Source organism: Hypoxylon fragiforme (assembly GCF_022984875.1).
Source record: "Hypoxylon fragiforme strain CBS 206.31 chromosome Unknown GGS25scaffold_3, whole genome shotgun sequence".
In the NCBI taxonomy this organism is placed as follows: Eukaryota; Fungi; Ascomycota; class Sordariomycetes; order Xylariales; family Hypoxylaceae; genus Hypoxylon; species Hypoxylon fragiforme.
This window is the reverse complement of record NW_026054758.1, coordinates 1,675,979-1,702,000: the sequence shown is the minus strand read 5'-3', so window position 1 is coordinate 1,702,000 and position 26,022 is coordinate 1,675,979. Positions and strand designations below refer to the sequence as shown.

Genomic DNA, 26,022 nt, shown 5'->3' with positions numbered 1-26,022 from the left:
GTATAACATTATTGAAGGTGCAAAGGTACCTGATACTTCATATACCTACATACCCTCTAACACGAGTATATAAATGAAGATTGCAGTCCTTCACGAAGAAGAAGATAGCCCAAAGAAACCCCAGGGGAAAAAAATCGATATGGTATTAAACATAAAAAATCTCATATGAGACGCCAGCATCAATATCCAACTCCCCATCATCCTATAGAATCAACCGAGATCAAGGCCAGTTGTCTACGGCAATATACTGTATGTGGTAGGTGGGTGTTTACATACGTAGCCAAGCCATATCAGTATACAGAGTGAAAACTACCCTCTCTCCCGTTTCCAATATCCCCAAAAAGCGAGAGTAATCAAACACACACAAGTGCCGCCGAGTTACTTTTGGGTTCTATAGATGTTGCGTCAAATATCCCGCTCCCCCAACTCCTATGTGTCCGGTAGCTAGCCCATTTCATTATTCTTCATCCCTCATTCCTTTAAAATCATACAGGGCTTGTCGCTTCTGTCATCGCACCCCAGAGTGTCAGTTGAACCTCTACTCTGAAAAAGTATTGGGGAGGTTGTATCCGTTACCTGTGTATAAGTGAGCCTGCCAAGTGCGCACCTTGTTCATCTGGCTATTTTGCATCGCCTGCGAGCTACTACTACCCGCCGTCTCCCTCTCTTGGATAGAGCTGCTGCTCAATGGTCTATAAGCTCCTATTCGAGAAGAGCTTGGTCTAACTGGGCCACTGTGTCTCTTTGGCGCGATATGAAAGTTCTCGTCTTCTTCGTTGATATGCAAATTACCGATGCCGAAACCCCAGCCACCGTACTGGTGAACGCAATGAGGCTCCAAGATCTGGCAATTCTCCGTCAGGATCCTATACGTGCATCGCTCAACTTCCAAAGCCGTCGGTCTTTCGTGTGGGACAGCCGAGAGCATTCGCGCCACCACGTGTAGCATCGGCGCCACTCCACGGAAAACTTGGTCATCCTTCTTCGACGCCTCCTTTACCAGGCCAGCCATCCAGGATTCCACCTGCCCGAGGTTTTTATGAAACGATGAATCCAGCACTGCGCCGCCTCGTCCAGCTTGTTTATGTTTTGCCCCCCTATGAGACGCAAATGATCGAGTCTGCCGTTTCATTTGTAAACTTAGCAACTCGAGTATCACACATCCTAGCGAAAATATGTCGGCTGCTTGAGGGTTGAGAGAAGGGGTCGGTGCATGCGGCATCGAAGCCGAATACCCGCCATCTGAACCCGCGCGATTAATAGAAAATGCAGAATGTTCCGAGGATGAGATGGAAGCGGAAGAAGCAAGAAGAGTGCTCCTGCGATGTACGTTAGAGTGGTTGGTTGACGATGGGCGATACCACTGTTCAGGGGCTGCGTAGTCGTATGATTCTTTATCGAAAGTGGATCGGTCCATAGCATACGCCATTACTTCAGTATTGAGCCGAGATATGTCTGTATAGAAAATGTGATTATCGGAGTTGAAAAGTATGGTTGATGGTTTGATATTGCCGTGAGATAGACCTCGATTGTGGAGGTAGCAGAGCGTATCAACCAGGCAATGGATCCAGTTCATGAGCAAGCGTCGCCGGTCTTGTTTGGCCAATGACTTCAACGGACCAGGCATCGCAATTAAGAGGGACTTGAGGCTGAAGTCATTGGGCAAGGTGAATAGAACGTAGACCGAGCCCTGGTGTATGTAGGACGCAAAGTAAGACATGATATGGTCATTTTCGATACTCCTTGCTTTATTGATCTCGAACACGAGTTCATCTTCCGTCAACAAGCCAGGACCGGTCCCAGTCGGAATGCGACGCCGTGAAAAAACTTGACCAGGCCGGTTTGGCAACTCTACCCTATCCACGGCGTTGTTGAGACTCAGCCCGGGGCGCTTATCCACATTTATTGGCACGACTTCCGGGTCGTCGTACACTACGTGGTCTCCCTTTTCCACGAATTTGAGTAGGTAGTGGTACTGGCGGGAATAGAACTTCTTATCAAACTTGTCATCTCTAGTAAGGGTAAGCGCCAGCCGGTCGACTTGTTCTAAAGGGATCGGCAGATCATCGTCATCCCAACTGTCGTCAATAAGTCCGAATATTTGGTCCGGCACGCCAATGTCTAAAAGGATGAGAAAGATACGTTTGGCTTTCTCGTCAATCCATTCCCAGTACGTTCCATCGGTCAAGCCGTCGCCAAAGCCCAGTGGCAGGTCCAGGCGCTTTATCTCCTCGGGGAAAAGATGGGAGCAAACGAATTGTCGAGTGACGGTTGTTTCAATCCGAGATGAATCCCACCACATGGTTACCGTCGACATAGCAAGGGTGGCATTACACCATGCGGTAGATCCACCTAGAAGGCAAGTACAGTGGCGCGATTCGAGTGCCGCACATATATTTTATGGTAGGAAATAATGCGCTGATTTTTAATAGAACGTGTTCTTAACAGCGCAGGATATATGGCGTTTATAAAATCTACAAATTGGGGGCGAGCTTGCGACCGAGTAGGCCTCCGTCATGTGCTGCATAGGTCAGTCAGCACAATGCAAACAGCGCCTGGAGGCAATATTTCTCGGAAAGGCATTCGAAGCGCATATTCGCCGACAGCCCTCCATACCTAGTCAAGGTAATCCGCACAGAAGAGTCGCGGTATACATAGTATGATAGGTAAGAGTACATGATAGAGTACATGATAGGGGTTTCTCTGGCTGAAAACTGATTGCTTGGTGCAACTAACTTAGCAAATCATGGCCGGGGGCTGCGATTGGCTGAACAAAGGCAATAGATAAGGAAATCGAATCCAATACTAATTGAAGGTAGCCGTGAAGTACCTACCTACCTGCTCTTAGGGTTGTCTGTTGGATCGCCCCTGGAGCTCTCAATAAAACCCCCCAGTCCAGTCAGAGCCACTAATGCGAGACTGCTTCACATCTTCACAGCTTCAGAGGCTTTTATGTGCTCGACACAAGCATCAACGCATGCCGAGGCGTTGATTATAGTATTAGCACCACCCACAAGTACCTCGGAAAGGCCTTCGATGTTGATCGGAACATTGAACGCCATTTATGCGAGCAGGCTGCCAGGCAGCCATGTATTGTTTGCTGAGTCCGCTAACACGCCTGAGACCGGCATTCTCCTGTTGCCGCATATGCCTGCCTAGAGACAACTAGAGACAATTAATCAATTATTCGTACGTACAGTTGTACCTATCTAGGTACATTGACCTACACGATCTTCTACTTCTAGGAGGCCCCACGAACTTGTCAACCACGTTTTTTTTTGGAGGGGGGTTCTTTACGTTAGGTAGGTGAAAGTAAGGCGTGAATCCCCCGCGCGCCCCCCACACAAAGTTCAATCTTCATGAAGCTTCGGACCTAGTGCTGGTGAATTAGTAAATAGTAGGTGGTCTAAAGCATCCGTGGATACTTGGCGAGTCGTGAAGGATTCGTAGTACGGTGGTACGGGTCCACCAGACGGCACGGAGTACAACAACATTCGGTCTCCGTCTGGCCGTTTACTAGAAAATGAGAAAATGCTTGTGTCATTCATGGCACCGAAATAACATGGGATCTATGAAATATGATAGCTGATGAACCGCGTATTTGCTAGTGATGAGGCCCCATAGGATGACGCGAATCCTTGGCGGACAGCAAGAAGTACATGTATTAAAGAATCAGTACAGTAATCCTTCTTTGCTAGGGTTATATTCTAATTTCTTATCATCGGAAGTGCATTGGAGATCAAGTCGAATTGATTGGAGTGGTAGCGTGGGTGGTAAGGGATGTTGAAAGCCCCTCAAATCCTCGATTAATATCTTGTTGTTCGTTACCTATCTTAGGTAGGTGTCTAGACTCTACTGGGTATTGGGTAGTAGGTAGTCGGTAGAAGGTTGAATATTATGGGAGTGATGATCCTCGATCCTAGGTGCTATTAGGTGCTATCAGGTGCTATCATGTGCTATCATGTGCTATCATGTGCTATATCCATGGATGTATCATGCCATGTGTTTAGTCTAGGTTTAGGTAAATATTAAACTTTGAGAAAACACAAACATAGGTACCGTAGCTCTTTCCTTCCCCTACACACTAGCTACTACACACTACTACATGTATGTACTACATACTTAGGTATGTATTAACGTATCTATTGAGTTAGAGTACCTATGTAGGGTACATATGTAGGTAGGTATCTGATTTTATACATATACATAGTATCTGCATCGTAGTATCAATGTAGGCAATTTATATGGAACAATCGAGTGTTGATACCCTCCGTTTTCAGATGTTTGTTCAAAGAGGAGGGAAACATCGGTTGCTAGCTGCAAACCTACTATCATAGTAGTAGTACTAAGTACTAGGCAGGACCTGGCAGGTAGGCAGGTAGGTAGGTACCTACATATCTTCGCGTGTCAATTATCTTCGTCCCCGCATAGGAAATTGTAATTGGTAAACCGAGAAGTCACTGGCGACGGCTTAAAACGAGGACTTTCATCATCGGCACGTACTAGATTACCAGTACTAGGTATGTATGTGCTATCTGAGCAGTTACTTAGGTAGTTATATTACTACATCAGACATGCTTAGCTGAACCTCAATGTTGTATCACAACATACACACATGCCTTTTAACTCTATATGGATAATGTCCTTATCTGATCTAGAAGAGAGAAGGTTGCATAGATAATATATGTTCATATTATATAGCTAATATTAGAAGCCGACTCGATGAATACCAGAAGAACTTTTGTATCATGCGTGGCACGATAAAGCTCACCGTACCTCACCTTCTCTTCCGAACTGTAGACCATGGAGTGTTATACACGCGGTACCTAGGGTAGTTCATCATATCATATGATCAAAGTTTTGAGGATATCAGGTGCTTTGTGTCCTCAGCCATCTGTAATCTCATCCACTGAACCTGTGAGGCCTCAGCCATGACAACTCAAGGCCGGTGGGAAGGTCTACCGAAGGCAAACATTCAGGCCATTGGGAGACAGATGGGAGGTTGATCTATCTATCAGAGTCATACTATACATACCTAGACCTTAGAGCAATGACGTCGCTAACCATTGAATCTACGTTACTACTCACACCCTGACGGAGAAAAGGGGAGAGCACAACACAACCCCCAAATAAGCCAATGTGATAAGCTACTTACCTAGGTAGCCTACATAGTTATACGCGGCCCTGCACGTTGCCTCGTGGGCGGCGGTGACATTGGCAGCGTACTCGGACCGACGTGTTCAGTCAGAAAATGAGACACCCAACGTATTGCATGCATGCAGTGCGACATGCCTGGTGGACTCAATCAAGACTTGAGGATCTGTGTGGCCCGCCAGAGCGGCCGACTTTTATGACTGGTAATTTTCGGTCGATTTCTCTTGTTTAGGATAAGAGGTAAAGGGACGAAGTATTCATTGGAATGCAGAGATTCAATGTTGAGCTTCAAGCTTATCAAGGTTACACAGAAGCCGACGCAAGACTTGTGCACAGCCTCTTAATGATACCGAGGGTCGTTCTGCATGTCTAGACATTCTTCTCGACGATCAGCTTTGAGTGGGAATGTGTTTCCTTTGGAGTCTTTTGATTTACTACAACGCATACACATAACTTACACGTACACATTACATCTCACCAGATCCACGAACGCCAGCGTTCGGCTCTGTCATGCAGTATTATTGCAATGTCACTGTCGTTAACCACCTCTGTTCAACCCGGTCTGACCCGGTCAGTGTTGAGATGCTAGATCGAGTGCCCATTCTTCTCCCTTAGCTCCGTGCCCCTACGACCGACAAACGTCGTCATACCGGCGTCTATACCGGAAAGTCTTCGACAGATCTGCTGTAGACCCACGGGCAACACATTATACCAGTCCACCCAACGCGCATATAGAGGCATCCCGATGTGGTCGCTAACGCCGAGGTCGATAGCTTTTATTATCTCCTTGGCCACATCTATGGGTTCGACTACCGGAGCAATAAATGGATTCGGGGTCTTGACGCCATAGAAAAGTGGTGTACTTAGTTGGCCCGGCGTAACGAGAATCGTCTTGATCTCGGGGTACTCCCGTAGCTCAGCAGCGAGAGACTTGTGCAATGCGGTTACTCCCGCCTTACAGGCAGCATAATCCGAGAGGCGAGACGCGCCGAGATGACCAATAACACTAGACATGGTAACAATGGTGCCACCAGTTTCGTTGCGAATCATCCCCGGCAAAAATGTCTTGATAGTATAGAAGTATGACAAGAGGTTTGTTGTGACGCTTTTCTCGACCTCATCTATTTCCATGTCGAGCAGCTTCTTACCAACGACATCGGCAGCGTTATTGATTAAGATGGTAGGTGGTCCAAGCTAAAAGTATTGTGTTGTCAGTCAAAGTCGCAAACAACCATTGGATAAGGATACGCACATCACGCTCTATCTGCGCTGCAACTCTAGCAATCTGGGCCTTGTCACCCACATCACACTTATAATAGGTAATGCCTCGGGCATCGGTACTCTCCAGTTCGGCGATATCTAGAACCGCAACAGTAGCACCTCTCATGCCATATACCTCAGCAACTAACAAGCCAAGACCGCTAGCCCCCCCTGTTATGACGATGACCTCCTCACTCAAGTCTACCTCCCGGTGCATTCCATACGCAATCTTGTGGCTAATGACATTTCCCATCCATAGAAGAGTAACCATAGTCGCCCACACAATGCTGACTATCATAGGCCTAGTAGACCATGCCTGATGTTCGGCGCGAAAGCAAAGAGGAATTATCCATGCTACGAAGGGATGTAACAGCGTAACGTTGAGGACCCTGAGGAGAATATCGACAGATATAGGCGCAAACCATGAGTCACGCGCCGACGGCGGTCGTGGGTAGTTCATTATGTCGGTCGGGTAGGTAAAAAAAGTAGGTAGGCAGACAGGTAGCTAAGAGGTACCTAGTATGTAGGTAATTAGGAGGACACAAATGCTGGCCAGCAGGCACTAAAAACGAAAGTAAATGATTGAATAGAATGTCCGAACAATTAGTATTTTCTAGTTTTGAATTTTCTTGAGAAGAATGATTCTCTTCAACGCTCAAGACTCAAGAGTCGTATGATGTAAAATAGGATGAAATAAAAGAAAGGAAGTTAAAATGGGCCAGCCTAATGTCGACGTTGTCTACAATAGGTTTAAGATGGATCCAGCGTCCCAAATTCAATTCACTTTTCACGTCAGAAACGAATCCTTTTAGGCGCTTGAAACAAATGGTCCAAGCGCTCAGGGTTTCGACTAAGGCAGGTTCTCATTACCCCTGGCCAATCGGCTTTTACCGATCTATGTAGGGGTCTCATTTAGACTTTCTTATGTACGACTTTTGGCTACTTTTGGCCCTTCAATGTTACTACATGTACCGTTCAATGTTGGCATATGTACTAGGTATAGAGATGTATCTGGGTATCTTCGTATTATTCATCTCATGATGGAAACTCCGAATAGCTTCAAGTCTTTATCCATCATCAAAATGTGGACATGACCATGAACCAAGTTCCCACAGTTTTTGCCAACCTTATAACGCCCTTTGAAATGCAGTTACTGAAAGTCCCATATGGACGACCTTCAGTATCTTCTTTTAAATGCCATTACTTCTCCCTTGCCAGTATCACCTTGTCTCGTTCACTCTTCCGCTTCTCGAATTGCTTCTTAGTGTGCTTCCTCTCGTTTTCGTCTCGTCGTTTGATTGCCTTGAGTTCCTCCTTCTTAATCTCGCCCGCCTTCTTCACGACCTTTGGAAGATGTCTATGGCGCTTGATTCGCCTTATCTCGGGCTATTATATATATGTTAGCTGACGATCACAAGAATATGATGAAAAAAACCAGGGATCAGAAGCATACCATGTGGCTGAATCTTTCAGATAGTGTGTCGTTGTACTCGAGTGCTTGTCGCTGTCGGGCAGACTTGACACCTTCTCGTTTAGAAGCATTCGCCCTCCAAAGACGAATGTTTCCATCATCTGATCCACTCAACAAATACTTGGCATCCGGGGTCCATCGTGCGCAGAAAACTCTCTGCATTCGCTTGGTGTGATACACATCTCTTGAATGTCCTTGGTCGCGTTCAAATAGTCGAATGGTACGGTCGTAAGAAGCTGTGACAAGCTCCTGTCCTGTGGGTGAGAACTCCACATCCATGACCGCTGCTACATGGTCTTTGAGTACATTGAGCGCTCGGTCAAATTTACGCATGTCAAACAAGTACACGTTATGATCTTCACTGGCCGCAGCAAAGTTCATTGGTTCGACTGGGTTCCAAGATAACTTATTGCAGCTAAAGTTGAGGAAAGTGCGTGCGAGTGGCGATGATGTGCGAAGGTCATAAAGGATAATGGATCTGTCCGTAGAGCAAGATGCAATCACGGAGGTCTCACTCTGGTTGAAAGCGACCGAGTTTATTGTCTCGCCAGACGAGGGCCAACGGAGAATTTCCGGCGCAGCAGTATACTGGTCAAGGTCGTAGACAGATATAACATCAGAGGCAACCGCGAAGGCGTTTCTCGATCTATGTACGCTTAGGCTTGTGAAGGCATTCGTGCCGAGCCAAGAGTGGATAGGCGCCGAATCGTCAGGAGTATTGTACGGGTCGTGGATCTTGATCGACCTATCTGCGGCACATGTAAGAAGCTTCTGGTCTGTTGTCCAAGCCATCCCCTTGACAATATTCTCATGCGCCGTGGTCTTCCACACTTGGTCCCTTCCAGTCAGGCCCCAGCATTTCACCACACCATCGCCGGAACCGGATGCAAGTCTGTCGAGTGAATTGGGATCCTTAGCTAACGAGTAAACACCATCAACGTGCCCATTTCCGAGTTGGCCGACAAAAGGCTGGGCAAACATGCGCTCGAGTTTTACAGCATTAAGAGCGCGTGTATATTCTCGTGCTCTCTCGAATGGATGGATGGCTGGGTCAAGGTTACGAGGCGCCTAAGAGAAATGGTAAGAAACTTAAGCAAATGAAGTTGTTGAGTCCGTAGAGCTTGTCTATGTACCTTTGGGACATCGGATCCAGGCGGCTGGTATGCCGCAACTGAACGGCTTAAGGCCTTTATTTTCTACTCAGGAATTAGTACATCTAATATAGTATACAGGTAAAGGAGGTTACTTACCATGATTGCAAAGCACCAAGATGTCGCAATGGTGAAGTTGGATATTCTCAAATGTTCACCCACTCAACTTTATCGATTGCTAAAAAAAAAAAAAAAAAAAGTTAACTACGAGATAAAAGATAAAAAAAGCTAAAAGAATGCGTCTCCACTTTGTCAGTTGCCGCCACCAGCTGTCAATATACTCTTATCTTATCAGGGTTATCAAGCTTATCGGACCCACACCATTCCGAGTCCATTAAAAGTTCAATAACTATTATTATGAGTGTTGCTATCCGTACTCTTATTTTTTGCTATCAGGGCCTTATTCGCACTCCTATACATCCTCTAAAACTTTAAATCCGGGCCTAATCTAGCGCCCCCAGCTGCCCACATCAATTGAATCCAAATAACTCTCTGAAACATATAGCCACAAACGTGCAACCAAATTCAATTGAAAGCGTATTCAATTATGAATCGATTGATATAGGTCTCGAATTGAGGCGATACGTGGTTGCAAAGTTATTCAAGAAAGTAGGTGGCAAGCCGGGCGGCACGTGACTAACCTTAAGATCACACTAAGAGCTCTTGGTGCCACGCTAAGGACCCTTAGAGCCGCCTAAGAGCCCTAGAGCCGCTCGGGCCACGCTAAGAAATGTCACGTGACTGCTCTCGAGACAAATACCAACATAACTCTTCAACCACGTATCGCCTCAAACTGAGGCTGGTATCAATCAATCGGTAATTGAATTCTCTTTCAATTGAATTCGGTTGCACGTTTTTAGCTTTATGTTTCAGAAAGTTATTCAAAGTTGAAACTGTTAAATAAGGTTTGGGTCTAAGGGCTTCAAGGGCGCTAAGGGCCCTTAGTGTGGCCCTAGGAGCTGTCACGTGCCTCCTGGGCTCCCACTTACTTTCTTGAATAACTTTGCAACCGAGTATCGCCTCATTCTGCGACCGGTATCAATCAATTCGTAATTGAAGTGTCTTTTAATTGAACCCGGTTGCACGCTTGTGGCTATATGTTTCAGAGAGTTATTTGGATTGGATTGATGTGGGCAGCTGGGGGCGCTAGGGGCGCTAGGGGCGCTAGATTAGGCCCGGATTTAAAGTTTTAGGGATGTATGGGATGTATAGAAGTACGAATAAAGCCCCGATAGCAAAAAATAAGAGTACGAATAGCAACACTCATTATTATTGTTTTATTGTTTCTTGACACAAGTTCATGCTGTGTCCACATGGCTAACTGTTCTACCATAACGGTTTTTTTAATATCGACGTTGCTAATTTATATATTATACTGACATATCGTTATGCTGTAGCCTGCGGCTATCCGAAACCCACGTACTAGTATCCAGTTGTTTCGAGGCCTCTGTAAGTCTTGTAAGAGGATTGAGAAGAAAGTTACAACGAAAATGAGGCCTAATTCATAATAAGATCTGCATAAAGATTACTACATACGAAGTATGTGCATAATAGAGGTAAGGAATAAACAAGAGGAATAGCAGCACTTGATATACCTACCTGTCTGGTATCTACAGTGCATAGCTAGCTCCTGAATTACGTCACTCCACATTTTGCGCGAAATTTCCAAAGTCGATTCCATATCGAAGTGTTTGGTTCTCTGCCCCTTCAAATCGAACCACCGTGGACATTTTAAAGCAGCTACAGTACCTGACCTAGCACTGGCTAGTACCCTAGAAGGTTAGTAGGCTCAACATTGAACTTCGGGAGAGCCACGCTTCGGATCTAGCCTTGCATTTTCTTTCTAATGCTTCGTGGCTACTATTACTAGGTAAGGTAGTCAATACTATCTATTATGTACCCTAAGTACTACTCGAGATTCGAGTAGACCAATCGAGACCAGGCCTCGGACGAAGCATAACAATAGTTATCCTCATTCCTTTCTTCATGGTACGCATAAAAAGGATTAGTTATGAATTATCATGAATTATCATATCCTAGGAAGAGCTCGAAACAAACGGCATAATGAACCAATTATGATGCAAGACAATATGTACTAACCTAGATTTGTTCAAAGCCAACATTGAAAGATTCAATGTTGAAGATCTCTCAACGAGTCCAACCATAATTGAACCATTCGCTTTCAGGACAGTGAGGAGTCTGAGGACACAGTCAAGACACCCTAGCGCCGCACAGTTACGTAGTTTGTTTGGCCGTTAGAAGCTGCGGTGCTTTTCGAATTTTCACTAGGCTGCTAGGGTAACCAGGGGCCCCCTTGTCGATCGGTTCTATCCTTGATTTACAACCTTTTCAGTAAGTCGCAGGATGATCTGGAGCTCCCCCCGGAGTTTTCTGTCCTCTCAACCTATGAGCATCCAGCACCCAGGGCTCGTTGTCGTTCCAGCTTCCCCAAAATCAAGATGATGATCCTTTGTTTACCGGGGTCAACAACTACCTAAACTACCTAGGTGAGCAAAAATGCTTAAGTACCGTAGTAGTGCGTTTGATCTAGGTAATGATGCATACATGTACATGCTTATATGTACCATATGTATGCATGCTATGTATGTAGGTACGGGCCGGGATTACTGTGTTACACATTTTACTATTAGGACATTGGTGAGACCTTCTCACAAGTTCATCTTTCTTTTTTACATCCTACATCCTTCATTCTTTCCTCTCTACTCCTAATATTTGTGATAGTATCTACCCAGGCCCAGGCCCAGGTAGTCAACCCAGGAGGAGACCATTTCACTCGCTAGCTACATGTATTCGTTCACATCTTGACTTACATATTCATATTCGACCATCGTTTTAACTCGAGCTTTCTAGCGCTCATACGACGAAAAAGAGATTCTTGAAAACCAAAACTTAGGATTATATCTCTGCTCGACTCTTGGCTATATTCTATATTATTATTATTTATCTTATAACAATCGCTTTCCGACGCTCACTATGCGTTCCTCTTTACTAGTAGCGCTTGGTAGTGCTACCCTATCCCACGCCATTCCAACCATCGAAGCGTCTGGTAACAAGTTCTTCACGAGCGATGGCGATCAGTTCTTCATAAAAGGAGTTGCATATCAGCTCACTGAGCGTGAGTTTAGACCTATACTATACACAATATAAAAATAAAAGTCCCCTTTCTAACTCGGCATTTACATAAAGACGACCCGCTGGTTGATACTGAGCAATGTCAACGAGACGCTTCGCTGATGAAGGAATTGGGTGCCAACACCATTCGTGTCTACCATGTCGATCCGAGTGCAGACCATTCTGGCTGTATGTCTGCCTTCTCCGACGCAGGCATATATACCATGATAGACATGGACACTTTCGATACATATATCTTGCCTGTAAGCTCAACCCATGAAAGCCAGGCACTTACCTAGGATATCTCGTGATTTAACCTGAATCACGGAAAGCTAAACTTATATAGAACGATCCGTGGTGGAACCAGACTCAATTCGATGCCTACTCCAAGGTCTTAGACAGCTTTCAAGAATACGATAATTTATTGGGCCTGTTTGTAGGGAATGAGATCATTGCGACCGAAAGCCAGTCGCTTGCTGCACCCTTTATCAAGGCCAGCTGCCGAGATCTGAAGGCATACAGAGACTCGAAGGGATACCGTAAAATTCCAATTGGCTATTCCGCAACCGATATCGCGGAGCTTCGACCTATGCTACAGGACTACCTCACCTGCGGAGGCAACGCGTCTGAGAACGTCGATTTCTACGGACTCAACTCGTATCAGTGGTGTGACCCCACTGACTACCAAACGTCTGGCTACGCCAACTTGCAAGATCAAGCCAAGGACTTTCCCGTGCCTATATTCTTTTCCGAGACTGGGTGCAATAAGCCTGGCCCTCGACTATTCGATGATCAAGATGCCATATTCGGCCCTGAAATGGTCAACGACTGGAGCGGTGCCATCATCTACGAATGGATCGAAGAGGTATGTTTAATTTATAACCCTAATGAATCTCCTATGTAGTTAAATGCTGTCGAATTTGTTCATGCATGCTAATGCATATGTCAAGGCCAATGAATATGGTTTAATCTCCTATGGCCCTAAACCCGACGCGACTGCCACAGGAGAAAACATCGTAGGGGGGTATACGCGTGCTGGAACTCCGACGCCAGTTACTCCTGACTTCGATAACCTCAGCAAACACTGGGCCACCATCACCCCGACGGGAGTGGCCAGATCTGCTTACGATACCAATGGGGTTTCGACACGCGCATGCCCAACATCGACAGCCAGTGGATGGCTTATCGACGGCAACGTTGCTCTCCCGAGCCTAGGTGAAACCTTGACGGGTAGCTACTCATCAGTACCCAGTGCTACGGGCACAGCTGCCGCTAGCCCGTCGGAAACCCAAAATTCCGTCTCGGGATCCAAAGAGATCGCCGGTATGGGCGCTGGTCTCGTGGGTGTAATGATGATTTTTACTCTCTGGCTATAAAAGGGTCCGAGAGTTGCGATGATTGCATACCTTTAATCCACATGTTTATATGTTTATTCGGTATTATTTATCAAACACCACATCCCTTTCTTCGACATACTACGTTACCAGGAGTTCTAAATTAAGAGGGGGCTAGTAAGGCATCGTACACGGTGTTTCTTGTCTTACAATAACGACTTTAGCCGTTGGCTAGGTAATGGGTTTGCCCTCCTTCAGGGACATTTGTACATAACAAAGAGATTCATAGACGCTCGGAGACGATGACAGAGGTAATATGATTAGGATTGCATACGAGGAGGATATTGAGGATTTCAAACAGACGATGTCATATGAGTGTCATGAAGCAACAACTTTATAGCCAGGGAGTTTAAGGCCCCTGGAGCCATGCTTGATTATAAAATTCAATGATATTTTGGCTATGATACCTCAACTGGCGTGTATGGGGTGAACTTCAACGTGTGCCTACTAGGTACTAAGTACGTACTATCAATGATGTAGTAGCGTTGGTATATCAGACTTATTATCAGTACTGACCTAGGTAACTTCCTATCAGGGATGAATAACCTCCCAAACGAGGACACCGTTCCTACCCTACATCGGCCTCACATTTGAGTTCAGACTTTACTGAGAAGAGAAAGAGGTAGGTGCCTAGTATATTCCTGCCCCTTTTGAATATCAAATTTATTTAACTACCAGGGTAGGGTACTATATAGTACAACGAGTAGATAACGGTTCTTCCAAAGACTTCTTGATAATCCTAAGCCAATAGACATCTGGACCTATAGTCGATTAACATCTTGAAACACCCTAAACCCCGACTTTCAACGCATGGTGTCCATATAATACGTACCTTATTATCACTTTGAAATCCTAGATACCTACTTTCTCTCGGAAATATCTCAAAACTTCTCCTACCATGGCACAGGAAACTCAACCAGAGCAGGCGACGCCTACCAACAACACTACCACTACCGCCAACGCCAACGCCAATGCCAATGCCAAACCCGGTACCACCGCCGGTGCCGGTGCTAGCACCACTCCTATCGCTTCCAAGGAGCACTGCGACGACCACAGGCGTGCGCCCTGGGCCATCAACGGGAGGTCTCTCAGGGAACGGCTGGACTGGCACCGCTAGTGTCCGTTCCAGAACCGGCCGAAGCTACGATGGGCCTTCCTCATTGGCCTAGTCGTCCTCGTTGTCGCCGTCCTCATCGTCGGCGTCGTCTTCACGGTTTACTACGACGCCTTGTACTATTCGAGCGGCGCGTTCCTCATCCACAACAAGGCAGGCGGCGATGCGGCCGCGGGTGATGGGAGAGACGTGATCCTGCACGAGGACGAGAACACGCTGCTTGTTCCGAGGGATGTGATGGGCGCTTGTACCGAGAACCAGGATAGCTGCAAGGCTTATAATAAACCTGTTCGTTTTTTCATCTCTGCCTCAGCCCTATCCTATCCAAACCCCCTATCTTCATTCATATGCCCGAGCGCGATATAATATAGGTGGAACTTTCAACTAAAAAAAATAAAAATAAAACAAGAACATCTGCTGTCCAGAAGGCATGATCTGCCACTCCTCCACCTTCTCCCCGTCCGGTATATACTGCTGCCCCTCGAACTCACCCTGTCTCGAGACGAAGAACCAGCCGCCAACCTGCGAGAGCTCGGCCAGCGCGTGTGGCGAGCACCTCGGCGGCGGGTGCTGCCCACACGGGACGCAGTGTGCCGCCGACGGGTGTCTGAAAGTGTACCGAGCGGCGCCCGGGTTCGAGGCGTCCAGTGTGCTGAGCGGGACCCAGAGCCCTCCGTCGCCCGTGGCCACGAGAACGACCACCACGACCACCACAACGAAAAGTGGTCAGGGGCCCACGGCATCGCCAACTGACGGCGTTACGGTTACCACGCCCAAGATCGGCGAGACGGCGCTGAGCGCGGCGCCGGAAGGCCCGAGACCGAAGTTTGGGTTCAGTAGCTGTGCGTCTCTTGAGGTTTGCGCTTTGAGCTGCGCCGCTGTGTTTGCGTATTTTATGGTTTGGAGGGGGGTTTGATTGTCGGTGGTTGGGACTTGGGGGAGAAGATTGTATGTTACGGAAGAAGAAAAGGGGGGTGGGCTAGGGAGATTGTGAGAATGATGGTAGAGAAAAGGGAGCGTGTGAGGTTGGGTGGTATGAAAAGAGTCCCTAGACTGGTAGTGCATTGAATTAGATTGTATGATCATTCGAAATATAAATAATAACATTTTCATTGTTAGACTGGCGGCTCTTATTGCAATACCAACTATATATGTACTAAATGCTGGTCCAGCGGCAAGTTTATATCCCCAAAATGATAGAGCGAGAACCACAGTAGAAGAAATAATAATAAAATAAAATAAAATAAAATAGAAAAAGGCTGCCTCCCAGCAGCTATGACTTATCCTCCACTTGACATATCTCTCAAGCCGGCAGGTAGTGGTAGGTGGGCAGTGTTCTCAAAAGCGAAGTGCTCCATGGATACATCTGTGATTATTGGGGGCTAATGTAACAGCAAGCATTTACTTACTTGGGTCTACGACGGGGCGCTCTTTATGCGTATCTATTCTTGAACGAAGTCTGTATAGGTAAATTCCTAAAATAAAATGTTGGTGCATTGTAGGACTATATGTAGATAGGTATGGTGTGTGTTGGGTGACTGCGCGTGAGAGGGATGGGGATTTATATTTACCACCTCCCTAGAGCAGGCTTGCTAGATCCGCCTGGAGATGAGATCCTATTAATAAAACTTCAGGGGGCTGGCTACAGCACATGAAACCAACGACAATTAGGTAAATATGGCTTTGGAACAATATCAAATTGTGAATTCGTGGTAGCTGCAAGTTACAGGTAGGTACAAAAGGCCTCTTTATATCTTCGGATGATACGTGGGAGCTGTTCGGAGCCAAGTTCTAGCAGCATATATAGTAGACATGTATATATACACACAACACTTTTTGGGTGTTGTTGTTAGATCTTCTGAAACTTGAAGGAAGCGGGAATGGCGGATCTGATAGGCAGGATGCCTACCTACATACCGTAGAGTATCATGTTAATTAATTGATAGATGTCGGCTCCAACACTTAGGACATTTTAGATGATTCCTTCGAGTATGTATGTATGTGTGCCCTTTACTACCCCATTGTCAGCTCATCTTGAGGAAGCGATATTTGGGTCTGCATGGTGGTCTAGATGTGCCATTCTTGACTAATCGTCCTATCTGTCCCCCCAGTTGGCATTCCTCTTAGGAAGAGGAAGGGCAAACTTACTAATTAGCAGGTGGTTATAACACTTACCTATGCATTGCATGTTGGAATAAGGTTACTCTAGCCTCGATGTGATGCGACTTCACATAGATGTTGGTCCGGCATTTTTAGAAATAAGCACTGATCAGCAGCCCGCCCCATGGTTCTTCAATAATAAAGCCGGGATTCAACACATCCCAGACGTAGCAATAAGCTTTCCGTGCCGAGCAAAGAGCTCTAATGCTTCGTGTTGCTCTTCGTCAAGGGGTTTCCCAATAGTATCTGCTTGGTAGGCTGAGAACGCACCTGTAACAGGATGGGCCGGGTACGAATGTAAACACATCAAATATAGCTCGAGCTATATACCTAGTAGTTATAGTCTAGGCTCCCTTAACGCATTGTAGGACCATTCGTATAAGCCGTCATACCCCCTTTTGATTTAGGGAACCTGCTACGTAGTAATTTAACACTTTACTCTACCATTCATTAGCTTCGCGAAGCTCTCATGAGACGAAAGATCATGATTCAAGTCCTGTCAACATAAATATTAGATGAAAGCAAAAATACTAGATGTTCTCGGTTTGCCTCCTGATTTGGCCGTTTCGAAATGTCGCTACCTGTCTATCGTAGAGCCAACCGCACTGTCAAGCCACCAACGGAGTCCAAATATGCCTCCTATTGGAAGAATGCAGAGAAATCTAAGAGGAACTTTCCGACAAACCTGGCCTTTGAAGAAATAGTCGGGGATAAGGCATCTTCGGTTAGTATATGCTGGGTGCCTAGTATTGAGTGCTCTGTAGATGAGGCTAACAGGTATCACAGCCATGTACCTTGGGTGACTTCATGGATTATTTGGTATACGTGGAGCGTAACGCAGAGAATCTCCAATTTTTCCTTTGGTACTGCAACTATGTTGAGAGATGGTGTCAGTTGCCAGAGGGGGAGAAAGAACGGTCTTCGGTTTGGGTTACTAGCAGGAGGACAAACCATCGATCCCATTCGACATCCATTAAATTAGAAGAAACAACGAACAAGCTGAATCGTATACTTACGATCTTAACCCAAGACGCCACGAAGACTTCTCGACGAAGCGAACCCATTGGCGGTGCTGAGGATAGGGATAGTCAAATAGAAACAAACTTCTCGAGGCCGCGAACACCGGTACCCAAGTTGGGTATAACAGATGAAATTCAAGATGAATGGCAATGGCAGCCTTGTGAGTAAAATCGTTAGTTTTTGCCCTTCATGATTAGGTATTAACATCGGAGAAGTCTCGGGGCAGCCTTTTCGAGACGAAGTTTCGCAAGTTGCACGCCATTACATCTCAACTCTGGGACCGCGGAGGTTAAATTTGACGCTTCAGGACTGGACAAATTGTATGCACGCGCTTCAACACACAACGCACCCATCTGCGTTTCTACCGGCCTTTGTAGCTGCCGAGGCGATGCTGCGAGGGTATAGCCATCCCAACTTCATTCGTTGGAGTTTGCGAAATATTAATCGACCACGTGCGTTGTTTGCCAGGGCTGTTGGAACTCTCTTGATTGTTTTGGCATTGACGATAGACTTGGTTCTCATCCTCTCCAGTTTCAACCGTCTAGTCCGATTATCTGCCTTGCCGCTCTGGTACGTTGGGCTTTACATCCTGTTTATAAGTGGACGTGGAATAAGCATCAGGCTATATATGAATCGCAAGCGTCAATTACGGCCATGGGAGCAGGTCCCAGGTTTGGACTGTGAGAGCGCATCACCTTCAGGGGTGAAGGGAAAACAGGCAGAACCGAAGAGCCCGGTAGATCCGGCAAAGCACAAGAGGAACGATATACCACAAACAAATCCACCAAGGAAATGGAGTCTGCAAGCATTGGGTCCAGCTAATGATTTCGCGGGAGAACCGTGGGTCCGACTATATCAAGAGAAGCCAATTTGGCACAGGGTCTTTGGCGTCCACGTTGTAAACCACAGCAGACACCTGAGAGCTTTACAAGATCGTGCCGTTTTGGCTTCTTTACTCTGGGCAAGCTTATTGGTGGTTATATTAAACGTTGGCTCTGTGTTGATACCCTCTGCGAATTTGTTCTGATTTTGAGAATGAAAACTGAAGAAAGAAGAAAGAAGAAAGAGGAATGAGGAATCAGTTCTTAAAACTATTAGAGATATACCAAATATATCATCTCCGGATTAATGCATATAATGCATATTATGCAAATAAATACCTACAGATATTATCATATTATCATATTAACCAGTATATCCATATATGCAACTCATAAGCATCTTATTTAAGTCCCGACCAGCCGGAACCCAATCCCACCTAATCCCGACTCCACTAACCTTCGTTCGCGGCTCAGGGGCATATGTATGTCATGCACATGCGGCTGGCTTTGTTTAACTACATCATTATATTAATATAATTATTTTATGCCGCTTTACTGCTCGACTGAGAGATATATTATTATAAATATCATTGTCCCCAGGAAAACTTCGATGCCTGTAATAATAACCTACTGACATAGCGAGGCCGATTTAATACCCCAACGACTCATGGTCCTATCAGTCAGGTTAGTATTTCAGTATGGCAAATGCGGTGGACACGCCCCTGATATCACATCAGGAAGATGATACGGCAGATGACACCCAATCTGAAATCTCAGATGCCGAAGACACGGTCATTGAATGGCCCGCCGGCCGTCCGGGCCTTTTCATCTGGCTCTTAACTTTGTCTGCCGGCATTAGCGGGCTTTTGTTCGGATGCAAGTATGACACTCCCGAGTATCCCACCCAACTACTAACAGCTGAGAAGATGACACTGGAGTTATTTCCGCTACACTGGTTTCGGTAGGCACCTCACTCTCGGGGCGGGCATTGACTTCCCTTGACAAGTCTGTCATTACCTCTTGCACTTCTCTATTTGCTCTCGCCGCCTCCCCAATTTCCTCCGTCCTCGCCGATTTCTTCGGTCGAAAGCCCGTCATATTACTATCGGACTTGCTATTTGTGCTCGGTGCTGTGGTACAGGCTCTAAGCTACTCTGTATCTAACATGGTGCTCGGGAGGTCGATCGTGGGAATTGCTGTGGGCGCCGCGAGCTTCGTCACGCCTTTGTACATTGCCGAGCTCGCCCCACCTACCTACCGTGGTAGACTTATCACGATGAACGTCTTGTCGATTACCTTGGGCCAAGTGGTGGCATACGTGATCGGTTGGATCTTCGCCGAACACGGAGATCCGTCTACTGGATGGAGATGGATGGTCGGTCTGGGTGCCCTGCCAGCTGCTCTGCAATGCGCACTTATTCTGTTCATGCCCGAGACTCCACGTTGGCTAGTCAAAGCTGGGAGATCTACAGAAGCCGGTCGGATTGTTCAGAAGACACTAGGGTCCGATAAAACTTCCTACCGCTTAGTCGATAGCGTGGTGAAGGGAATTGAGAGGGAGATCCGAGAGGAGCAAGGCCGTGCCGAATTGACTGATAACGGGGGCAAGCACCGATTCCAAGGCTGGCATGAGCTTCTCTCAGTACCGAGAAATCGACGGGCTCTAATCATCGCGTGCCTACTACAGGGGTTACAGCAACTTTGTGGTTTCGTAAGTAATTTGACTCCTTCCACGCTAGGGATTCCGGCCTGGCTTACATTGATAGAATTCGTTGATGTATTTCTCTGCGACGATTTTTACCATGCTAGGATTCCCGATACCGACACTCACATCACTTACCGTCGCTGCCACAAATTTTGTGTTCACCGTGCTTGCGCTGTTCTTAATCGACCAAATTGGTCGAAGAAGAATATTACTATATTCGATACCCTTCATGGTATGTGGCCTTTTACTTGCAGCATTCGGCTTTAGTTCGATTAAGCTGCCATCCGGAGATGCTAGTTTAGGGGATCATGTGCCTGCAACCGACGATATGTCTTCTCCATCATCACAAAACGCGGCAGTTATCATTCTGATAAGCATCATGATCTATGTGGCTTCCTATGCTTTAGGCCTCGGCAACGTTCCCTGGATGCAAAGTGAGCTGTTTCCACTTGGGGTACGATCGCTAGGCAGTGGACTAGCGACAGCAACAAATTGGATAGCCAATTTCATCGTTGGGCTGACATTTTTGCCCTTGGTAAGTGAGATCTTCCTGTACTATGTGAAATTATCAACATTTCCTTGATTTTGTGTGCCTATCCTCTACCCTCATCTTATAATCTGAACATGGACTAACTAGAATGCAGTAAGTGATCGCCTGTTACTATATAACGGTATCCCCACACTCCACACTCCGCTACAGAAACTAACAATCAACAGGATGGAATTGATGTCCCCGTCAGTGACATTCAGCTTATATGGTCTTGTCTGCGCGTTTGGCTGGTTCGCTATCTGGAAGATATATCCCGAGACAGCAGGATTAACTCTTGAAGAAGCTACTTGCTTGTTAGAGAATGGTTGGGGTGTGAAATAATCACACTACTACACTGTCCGACCTCATACGTAGAAAAGGACGATATTTCAAGAGTCAAATGACTTGAATACCATGGCCGAGTGACCCGAGACTGATATTTGAAACGTAGGCGGCTGACTTAAGCTTATATCGGCCGGCCTCTCCGTTTTGGGGATATCGTATAAATAACCTCTGGGAAGCTACCTAATACTGGTAGTATCATTCTGCCACTATTGAGTAGTGCTTAGGTACTAATTAGGTATTATATATCATCACAGCCACCGTCAATTTTCTCACGAAGATGTTGGTGGGTCAGAAGGTCGGGTTTAAAGACCGAATTCACCGCTGCTCACGCGGGATCGACTCAAGCTGTCGTTAGCTAAGGATCGGGATTCGCAACAATCCGGATCCACCATTACATAACTCACCGATCGGGGGTTGTTTCTTTTCTTTTCTCGTTCTTCCATGCGAGTAGGCAAGTATTTAGTAGTTAGGCTCCTATCAGTTAGGTCGTATAATTTCAAAATAGATACTAGATTGACTCTTAGAACACCGTCTAGGCCCAACGAATCATTCAATTTCTATAACGTTGCGGGGAGCTGTGGAGCGTTGTAGCGGTGGCTTGAGTTGCGTACATGCCTGGGACCCACCGTACGGATGCTTGCAGCGCGGATGTCAACGAGAAAGCCGGGTAAATAAACTACCTGCCTACGTATATTTGACGTGTAGGAAAGCTGATCTACAATGCATCTGCATAGGTAACTTTCAAGGCTCTTTGTACATAGGTACCTGTCTAGTAATTAGGATCCATATGTCGTGGTAGGACTGGTAGGTCGTTGAGCATGTTTGCCGGCGATATCTACGATATCTACGATATCTTTGCATATACATGCCTATGTAGGTTAGTTCTTAACCTTGGAAGTTCTTAAAGTAGAAATACATCACTCGTCACCGTTACACCTTGCCACAAAATGGTCGGGTCAGTACGGCATAGTATTAGAAGTTTGCTATTAATAATTTTTTTTCGTATTTTCCCTACCTTGGCAAGTGGCAAGCCGAGGCTGATTATGTCATGCAGAAAGAATATTTTAAAACATTGAAACATTCTGTTTGGAGATAAGATTAAATTAAAACCCGTACATACCGTCCCCGTTCTATCCCCGTTTCAAGCTGGGAACGGCTAACTCTAACCTAATTGAGCGGGCGTCACGCATAATAAGCCAATCCTAAATCTCTACCGTTTAAAAGTCTTCATGTTTACCAGGTATCCATGCATTGTGTTAGCGTTTGTACATGTAACATTAAACACAATTAAGTGGAACTAGCGCAGTACTCTTGACTTCAGACAGAAAGATCTTAGATACTAACTATGTAGTTACCTAGCAGTTAGGCCCCACCATCATAGCATTGTCAGTGGTCACCCTCCTTCCTTGAACAAAATTTCCACCTCGGCACCCCTATCCGCTCTCTACACTAGAATTTTCTTCCCTCTTCTCTCTATTCTTGCGCCTCAATACATGTACGGAAATAAACTTGTATGGCTGATAACAATCCTCATTGAAAAAGGGCCGTCTACTCAGCAAACCTGTACAACCTATGTAAATTAACATACCTCGGTAGGTGTGTAGAGTAGGTATGTATGGAAAGCTTCAATCTTCTCAATCCCAAGTCAAAGAAAATTAATAGTGCCTAGGTAATATTTATATGGAGATGAACAAGAGTCAGTCGGTCAATGCTTATAAATTCCATACATAGTACGTTAATCATGCATAGTCGTACCCGTTACGTCGTGGTGTCATAATAATAGCCTCGGGACCCTTTCGCGCACTTTCTGGAATCTGGAATGGTCAAGCTTTCCTAAGAATGCGGCCGGTTGCATACAACGACCCGTAAGGGCCATAACTAACCCGGGCTACTCCCCGTACGCCGCATAGCAGACAGGTAGACAGGTACAATTTACAGCCCTAGCCAAAAACCTTGGCCTCTTAGCCCAATGATAGTTCGCTTAGCCGAAAGACCGGCTACCATTTCGGGAGATTCCCCTGTGGAAATCTTCGATGTCCCTGGCCAAAAGGTCCCTTCGTCATTGAAGCTAGTGTAGAGCTTCAAGGTATGTATACATACATGGCAGGTTGGTAGGTCGGTCGCGTCTAAGTAACTAGACCCGATTTATTATACTTGCCTAATAGTAAAGAGCGAATGCCGAAACCCTTTCGTTGAGTCGCCTCTACCGGAGGACCTTTTATTAAAGGAAGTCTTGGTGTCAATCAAGTGGGTTTTAAGAATTTTATTATTATTTATTCCTTGTCTTCAAAATTATTCTGTGTGATTATTCACTGTTGTTATATTCTCTCTGGATATAACTAACTGTACCTCACGGTATAATTTCACTTCTATCTTCTATACCACTCATCCACCAATAACCTGGACTTTCAATACATCACATAGACAAGACGTCCAGTGACGACCTCTTATACTTCGATACCTTGAGTCAGAAATATCGAATCGAATTTAGGAAAACATTGAAAAGGGCATCATAATATCACCATGAACGAGGTGGATCGTGAGCTCATTCGAGCTGAGGAGGATGCTCGGCAACCGGCTTCTCCCACTCAACGACCTCACCGTGCCAGTAATGAAGTCGAACGAATTATCTCGGCTTCTTCCGTATCAACATCTTCTAGCGAAGTCGCCGTGCGGCGAAACATAGGAACTATGAGTCGCATTCCCACGTCGCGGGACCTCGAAAGACATCCTACCGAACTCAGCCGAATCAATACTGCCCGAAGTCAACATGACGCAACTGTCGGACGAAGTGTTAGGAGTCGAGATTCCAGAAAACCATTACCTGCCTTCGGTGCCGGTAAACCATTTCCGCCACCTTTGCCGGATCAAGAGGAATATGTCGTCGAGTTTGATGGACCCGATGATCCATACCACGCGCAAAATTGGTCACTAAAGAAGAAGTAAGTTAATCATGTCAGTGGGGTGTCATTGTTACTATTTGACTAACTCGGAATTTCGTAGGCTTCTCACAGCTGCCATGCTTGGTTATACTACTATGACTTCTGCTTTCGCATCTAGCATCTTCTCGGCCGCAACCCCGGCCGTCGCCGCGGAATTTGGTGTCAGTACGGAAGTCGGTATCTTGGGCGTATCCCTCTTCGTCGTTGGTTTCGCAACCGGTCCGACATTCTGGGCACCATTATCCGAATTAAAGGGGCGACGTTTACCTGTCGTGATAGCCATGTTCGGATTCTCGGTCTTCTCTATCGCATGTGCTGTGGCAAAGGATTTACAAACTCTACTCATATGTCGCTTCTTTGCCGGTTTCTGTGGCGCTTGCCCGCTAGCTGTCGTCGCTGCTATATTCTCGGATATGTTCAACAACGCGACTCGAGGTGTCGCTATCACCATTTTCTCCATGGCAGTTTTCTCCGGACCACTGCTGGCCCCTTTTATAGGAGGATTCATCGTTCAGTCATACCTAGGGTGGCGTTGGACTATGTACCTCATAAGCATTATGGGCTTCGTCGCATTTGCCCTCGACCTATTCTTTTTGCGCGAGACCTACCCTCCTGTAATCCTGATCGAGAAAGCGGCTGAGTTACGTCGCCGCACTAGGAATTGGGGTATTCATGCCAAACAAGAAGAGATTGAGGTTGATTTCAAGGAATTAGTCCAGAAGAATTTCCTTCGTCCCATGCGACTTCTATTTACCGAACCCATCATCACCCTCCTATCCATATACATGGCCTTCATTTATGGATTACTCTATCTATTCCTCACAGCTTATCCCATTGTCTTCATGGGAGTTCATCACTTCAACTCGGGTCAATCAGGTCTGGCTTTCTTTGGAATGATCCTTGGACAGCTCGTAGCAGGCACTGTAGTGCTACTCGACCAACCTCGGTATCAGCGTAAGCTCGCCGCCAATGGTGGTGTACCCATCCCGGAATGGCGTCTCCCCATTGTGATCGCCGGTGGTGTGTCCTTCACTGGTGGTATCTTCTGGTTTGGTTGGTCAGGTTATCGATCCGATGTTCATTGGATTGTGCCAGCTGCTTCAGGTCTTATGACTGGTTTCGGTCTCATGGGCATTTTCCTCCAGGCCCTAAATTACCTTGTCGATGCTTACCTCATGTTCGCCGCTTCAGCCATCGCGGGCAACACCTTCCTTCGATCACTCTGTGGTGCTGGATTCCCGTTGTTTGCTACGTATATGTTCAACGGAATGGGCATCCAATGGGCTTCTACGTTGTTAGGTTGTGTAGCAGCAGCCCTCGTGCCAATCCCGGTCTTGTTTTACATGTACGGTGCTAAGATTCGGCAAAGGAGCCAATTCGCTCCAATGATGTCGGGTAATACTCCAGGACTTTCCGCCGCGGCTAAGACTAGTGATGACACCGCAGTGGAAGGCGATAGTCCGGTGGATCACGCCGCTGCCTCTAACGTCCCCAGAAGGGATGTTGAGTCGGAAAAGATTTAAACATTATGAGCATACGAATATTGTTTTGCCTTTCCCTATCTGGAAAGGACTGAGAATCTTGAGTGGGTGTTGCGAATGGTTGGGTTTGGTTGGGTTTTAGACGTAGACAAAAAATCAGGGGATTTATTTATACGAGCAACGTGATATCAGCGACATGGGCGGGTATACTGTACACAGCTACAGCCATTTTAGATACCCTCTACACATTAATATTATTATATCTATCAGAAACATTTATGCTAGAAACCACCTTCGTCATTTATCGATCCATTTGTAAGCGTTCACGTTGTTGTGGATGTTA

At 46.2% G+C, this 26,022-nt stretch overlaps 8 protein-coding genes across 8 annotated transcripts; 5 read left to right on the top strand and 3 right to left on the bottom strand.

The window, feature by feature from the left end:
- Positions 1-19: 19 nt before the first annotated feature.
- GGS25DRAFT_181866 (kinase-like domain-containing protein) lies at positions 20-2,416 on the bottom strand. The gene has a single exon (XM_049256634.1). It carries the CDS (start codon positions 2,315-2,317, stop codon positions 539-541), a length of 1,779 nt encoding a protein of 592 aa, XP_049118867.1. The 5' UTR covers positions 2,318-2,416; the 3' UTR covers positions 20-538.
- Positions 2,417-5,717: 3,301 nt separating this feature from the next.
- On the bottom strand, positions 5,718-6,975 carry GGS25DRAFT_181801 (NAD(P)-binding protein). The gene is made up of 2 exons (XM_049256632.1): positions 6,407-6,975; positions 5,718-6,348 (listed from the first exon to the last, which is right to left on the bottom strand). The coding sequence occupies exons 1-2, from the start codon at positions 6,872-6,874 to the stop codon at positions 5,740-5,742; spliced, it is 1,077 nt and encodes a 358-aa protein (XP_049118866.1). The 5' UTR covers positions 6,875-6,975; the 3' UTR covers positions 5,718-5,739.
- Positions 6,976-7,329: 354 nt separating this feature from the next.
- GGS25DRAFT_481387 (WD40 repeat-like protein) lies at positions 7,330-9,232 on the bottom strand. The gene is made up of 4 exons (XM_049260177.1): positions 9,136-9,232; positions 9,019-9,081; positions 7,868-8,953; positions 7,330-7,800 (listed from the first exon to the last, which is right to left on the bottom strand). Exons 1-4 carry the CDS (start codon positions 9,136-9,138, stop codon positions 7,615-7,617), a joined length of 1,338 nt encoding a protein of 445 aa, XP_049118865.1. The 5' UTR covers positions 9,139-9,232; the 3' UTR covers positions 7,330-7,614.
- A 2,207-nt stretch (positions 9,233-11,439) lies between these two features.
- GGS25DRAFT_481386 (glycoside hydrolase family 72 protein) lies at positions 11,440-13,984 on the top strand. The gene is made up of 5 exons (XM_049260176.1): positions 11,440-11,543; positions 11,908-12,172; positions 12,244-12,431; positions 12,515-13,033; positions 13,119-13,984. The coding sequence occupies exons 2-5, from the start codon at positions 12,031-12,033 to the stop codon at positions 13,542-13,544; spliced, it is 1,275 nt and encodes a 424-aa protein (XP_049118864.1). The 5' UTR covers positions 11,440-11,543; positions 11,908-12,030; the 3' UTR covers positions 13,545-13,984.
- A 476-nt stretch (positions 13,985-14,460) lies between these two features.
- Positions 14,461-15,592, top strand: GGS25DRAFT_529985 (uncharacterized protein; the record flags this gene model as incomplete). The annotated part of the gene is made up of 3 exons (XM_049265329.1): positions 14,461-14,620; positions 14,732-14,964; positions 15,086-15,592. 3 exons carry the CDS (start codon positions 14,461-14,463, stop codon positions 15,590-15,592), a joined length of 900 nt encoding a protein of 299 aa, XP_049118863.1.
- Positions 15,593-17,407: 1,815 nt separating this feature from the next.
- On the top strand, positions 17,408-18,883 carry GGS25DRAFT_519391 (uncharacterized protein; the record flags this gene model as incomplete). Its single annotated transcript, XM_049263698.1, has 3 exons — positions 17,408-17,560; positions 17,623-18,016; positions 18,072-18,883. 3 exons carry the CDS (start codon positions 17,408-17,410, stop codon positions 18,881-18,883), a joined length of 1,359 nt encoding a protein of 452 aa, XP_049118862.1.
- A 245-nt stretch (positions 18,884-19,128) lies between these two features.
- Positions 19,129-21,923, top strand: GGS25DRAFT_481368 (general substrate transporter; the record flags this gene model as incomplete). Its single annotated transcript, XM_049260175.1, has 4 exons — positions 19,129-19,553; positions 19,604-20,388; positions 20,444-20,916; positions 21,100-21,923. Coding segments are annotated over exons 1-4 (1,585 nt in total), but the record flags the coding sequence as incomplete, so codon positions are not given.
- Positions 21,924-23,779: 1,856 nt separating this feature from the next.
- Positions 23,780-25,721, top strand: GGS25DRAFT_519389 (MFS general substrate transporter; the record flags this gene model as incomplete). The annotated part of the gene is made up of 2 exons (XM_049263697.1): positions 23,780-24,198; positions 24,260-25,721. The coding sequence occupies 2 exons, from the start codon at positions 23,780-23,782 to the stop codon at positions 25,719-25,721; spliced, it is 1,881 nt and encodes a 626-aa protein (XP_049118860.1).
- Between the last annotated feature and the right edge of the window lie 301 nt (positions 25,722-26,022).